General features: G+C 45.7%; 1 protein-coding gene across 3 annotated transcripts in view; it reads right to left on the bottom strand.

The window, feature by feature from the left end:
- TENM1 (teneurin transmembrane protein 1) overlaps positions 1-2889 on the bottom strand; it is a 552490-nt gene that overhangs the window by 40215 nt on the left and 509386 nt on the right. For all 3 annotated transcript variants that reach the window (XM_024737354.1, XM_024737356.1, XM_024737355.1), the window contains one exon: positions 624-990. In XM_024737354.1, the coding sequence (XP_024593122.1) occupies positions 624-990 (367 nt within the window). The remainder of the gene's footprint in view (positions 1-623; positions 991-2889) is intronic.

Below are 2889 nucleotides of genomic sequence, written 5' to 3'. Positions count from 1 at the left end.
ATTGAAGTAAAGGGCGCTACTGGTTATGGAGAAAATTTTGGTTTAAAAAAAAAACAACGTAAGTAGCAGACTGATGTCCTGAGAACCCTCCATTGTGAGATTTAATTTTGCCCTTGTATCCTGAAAGCAGTCTGCTTCTAGTCCCTTTGGGTTTCAAATAGCACACACTGTTAATCTGGAAACCAGTCACTTATTGGAAGTAATTTTTTCCTTAGCTAAATCAGTAAATGTAGGTTTTACCTAGCTTCCCTTTATCCAAAGTACAAATAATATCATGATCTTACATTTGTAGAGTGGTCTTAACTTCTTAGAGTACCAAAACTTTTATTATACTAGTTTATCTTCAAAACAGCAAGGTGATATAACTGAGACACGTGGTCTCTCTACTTAGCAGATGAAGTGAGTCATGAAGGGGTTTTATGGCTTTCCTAGGGTCACTCAGTGAGTCAGCTGCAGAACAAGGACAAGATACTAAGCTATCTGACCCCCAATCCATCGCTTTCTCCAGTGCCTCGCACCAATGTTTACAAGTAATACTTTTGTTCTTTTTTTGACTTTTCTGATGCACGTTTTTCTTTTGAAAACAGAGAGGGGGAGCTACTGAATTGCTAAAAAGGTCATACCTGAAAAACAGTCACAGTTGGGATCAATTTTGCAGTCACAGTCAGTGGGGGCACCAGCCATGATGGAGATCTCCCCATTGGTGGTAACTTGCTGAATGCGGTTTACTTTCCTCTCGTCTGTTTCAGCTATGAAGAGCAGCCCGCTGTGGGAGACGCTGATGGCCCTTGCTGACTCCAGAGTGGAGTGAATTGCTACCTTGCTGACCAAGAAATGATCGATGCCCGGCACCTGGCAGTGAATGGGGCGCCCTGCAATGATCCGCACTCGCCTGTTCTCAGAAATTTGAAGCACAATGTTGTTATCCAAGACGTACAATGAATTGTCCAAGGGATTGACTGCAAGGTCTGTTGGCCACTCTAATCGCACCTGCAAAAAGAACAGAACACACACCATTAGGTTACAATATCTTTCCGGGGCCGTTTTACCTTGAAAGAAAAATTGGCTTATTGGTTCCCCGTCTCATGAATTTCAGCAATGTTGGTGTTATCCGGCAAAGTTCGGAAGGACAGTTGATTGAGTGCTCTGGTAAACACATTTACCATTTATGCCATTTCCAACATAACGTGAATTATTTTCTGCTATAATTCCAGAAGGATCCTTCTCAGAGTGTGGTCTCTGGACCAGCAGCAAGAGATTCACCTGAGAACCAGTTAGAAATGCAAATCCTCAGGCCCCAACCTAGACTTACTGAATCAGAAACTCTGGAGTTGGAGCCCAGCCAGCCATGTTTTAACAAGTCCTCCACGTGATTCTGAAGCACAATAAAGTTTGAGGACCACTGCTCTAGGGCTTCTGTGGCACTATGAGATGCAAATCTCTCTCACTGCTCTGTAGATGCATGGAACAGCAAAGTCATAGAGGCATCTGGACAACAGAGTGCTAGAGAAACCCGATTTTACTCCATCAGCAACCTCTGGGGACAGGACCTTTCCTTGGCACAGACCTAGCATCTGTCTTGTGGAGTACTCAGGTGCGGTTCATCAGCTGGGGATTTGGAATCCTAAGTTGTAATGCACTGCTCATGTGGCTTGACCTGGTTCACTCCACATCCTTCTTTCCTCAGCAAAGAAACAGGTTGGTTTGTTCTTTCATTGGATGTTTGCTGAGCACCTTCTCTGTGCTAAGCCTTGTGCTAGGCTTTGGGCATTCAAAAGATCTCCAAAATGACACAGCTTCTGCCTTCAAATGCCTCATGGTCTACAAGAACCCTTGGAGAGCCATCAGGCAATTACTCTCCATGTCATGAGAAGGAGGCAGCAGAGAGGACGTGAGAGCTCTTTACCCAGACTAGGAGTCAGGAGGCAGGTTATTTCCAGAGAAGGTGGTACCTAAATAGGGTCTGCAATGACCAGTAGGAGAGGAATGAGGTGGAAATGGCAGGCAGCAGAGTTGAGGGCAATCCAGGGAGAGGGAGCAGCATGGGTAAAGGTTCAGAGATTAGAGACAGTATGGCCCATCCAGATACTACAAACAATCCAGTAAGGCTAATACAGGCTGAGTGATGGAGAGGTGATCGGTGAGAATCAGGAGGTATACAGTGGCTAGGTATCAGGACTGAATTGTGCCCCCCTAAATTCACATGCTGAAGTCTAACCTCTAATGTGACTGTATTTGGAGATGAGGCCTTGACAGAGGCAATAAAGGTTAAATGAGGTCATAAGGGTGGGGCTCTCAGGTCCTTATAGGAAGGAGGAAATACCAGGAATGTGTATGCACAGAGAAAAGCCCCTGTGAGGACACAGTAAGAGGATGGGCGTCTGCAAGCCAAGGAGAGAGATCTCAGGAGAAGCCAAACCTGCCGACACCTCGATCTTGAACTTCCCACCTCCAGAACTATGAGAGTATCACTTTCTCTTGTTAAAGCCACCTGGTCTGTGGTGTTTCGTTGTGGTAGCCCCAGCAGACTAATTCACCAGGTAATGGAGAGATGTACATATCCAGTTTTATTCTGATGGCTTTAAGTAGGGATGTGACATAATCATATTTGGGTTCTAGAGGGATCACCCTTTCTGCTGTTGAGATCATATTGGAGGAGGAGGTGAGATGGGAAACAGGCTGCTAGTTAAGAGGCTCCTGCAGTGGTCCAGGTGAGGGATGATGGTGGCCTGAATTAGGTTGGCGACAGTGGGGATGGAGAGAAGTAGATGGATTTGAGACACATTAAGGAGTTAGAAGCAAAAGGACTGGTGTGTGTGTGTGTGTGTGTGTGTGTGTGTGTGTGTGTGTGTGTGTGTGTGTGTGTGTGTGTGTGTGTGGGGGGGGGGG

The sequence above is a fragment of the Neophocaena asiaeorientalis genome, unplaced genomic scaffold, assembly GCF_003031525.2.
Source record: "Neophocaena asiaeorientalis asiaeorientalis breed wild unplaced genomic scaffold, Neophocaena_asiaeorientalis_V1.1 scaffold541, whole genome shotgun sequence".
In the NCBI taxonomy this organism is placed as follows: Eukaryota; Metazoa; Chordata; class Mammalia; order Artiodactyla; family Phocoenidae; genus Neophocaena; species Neophocaena asiaeorientalis.
This window is presented reverse-complemented; position numbering and strand designations above follow the sequence as displayed.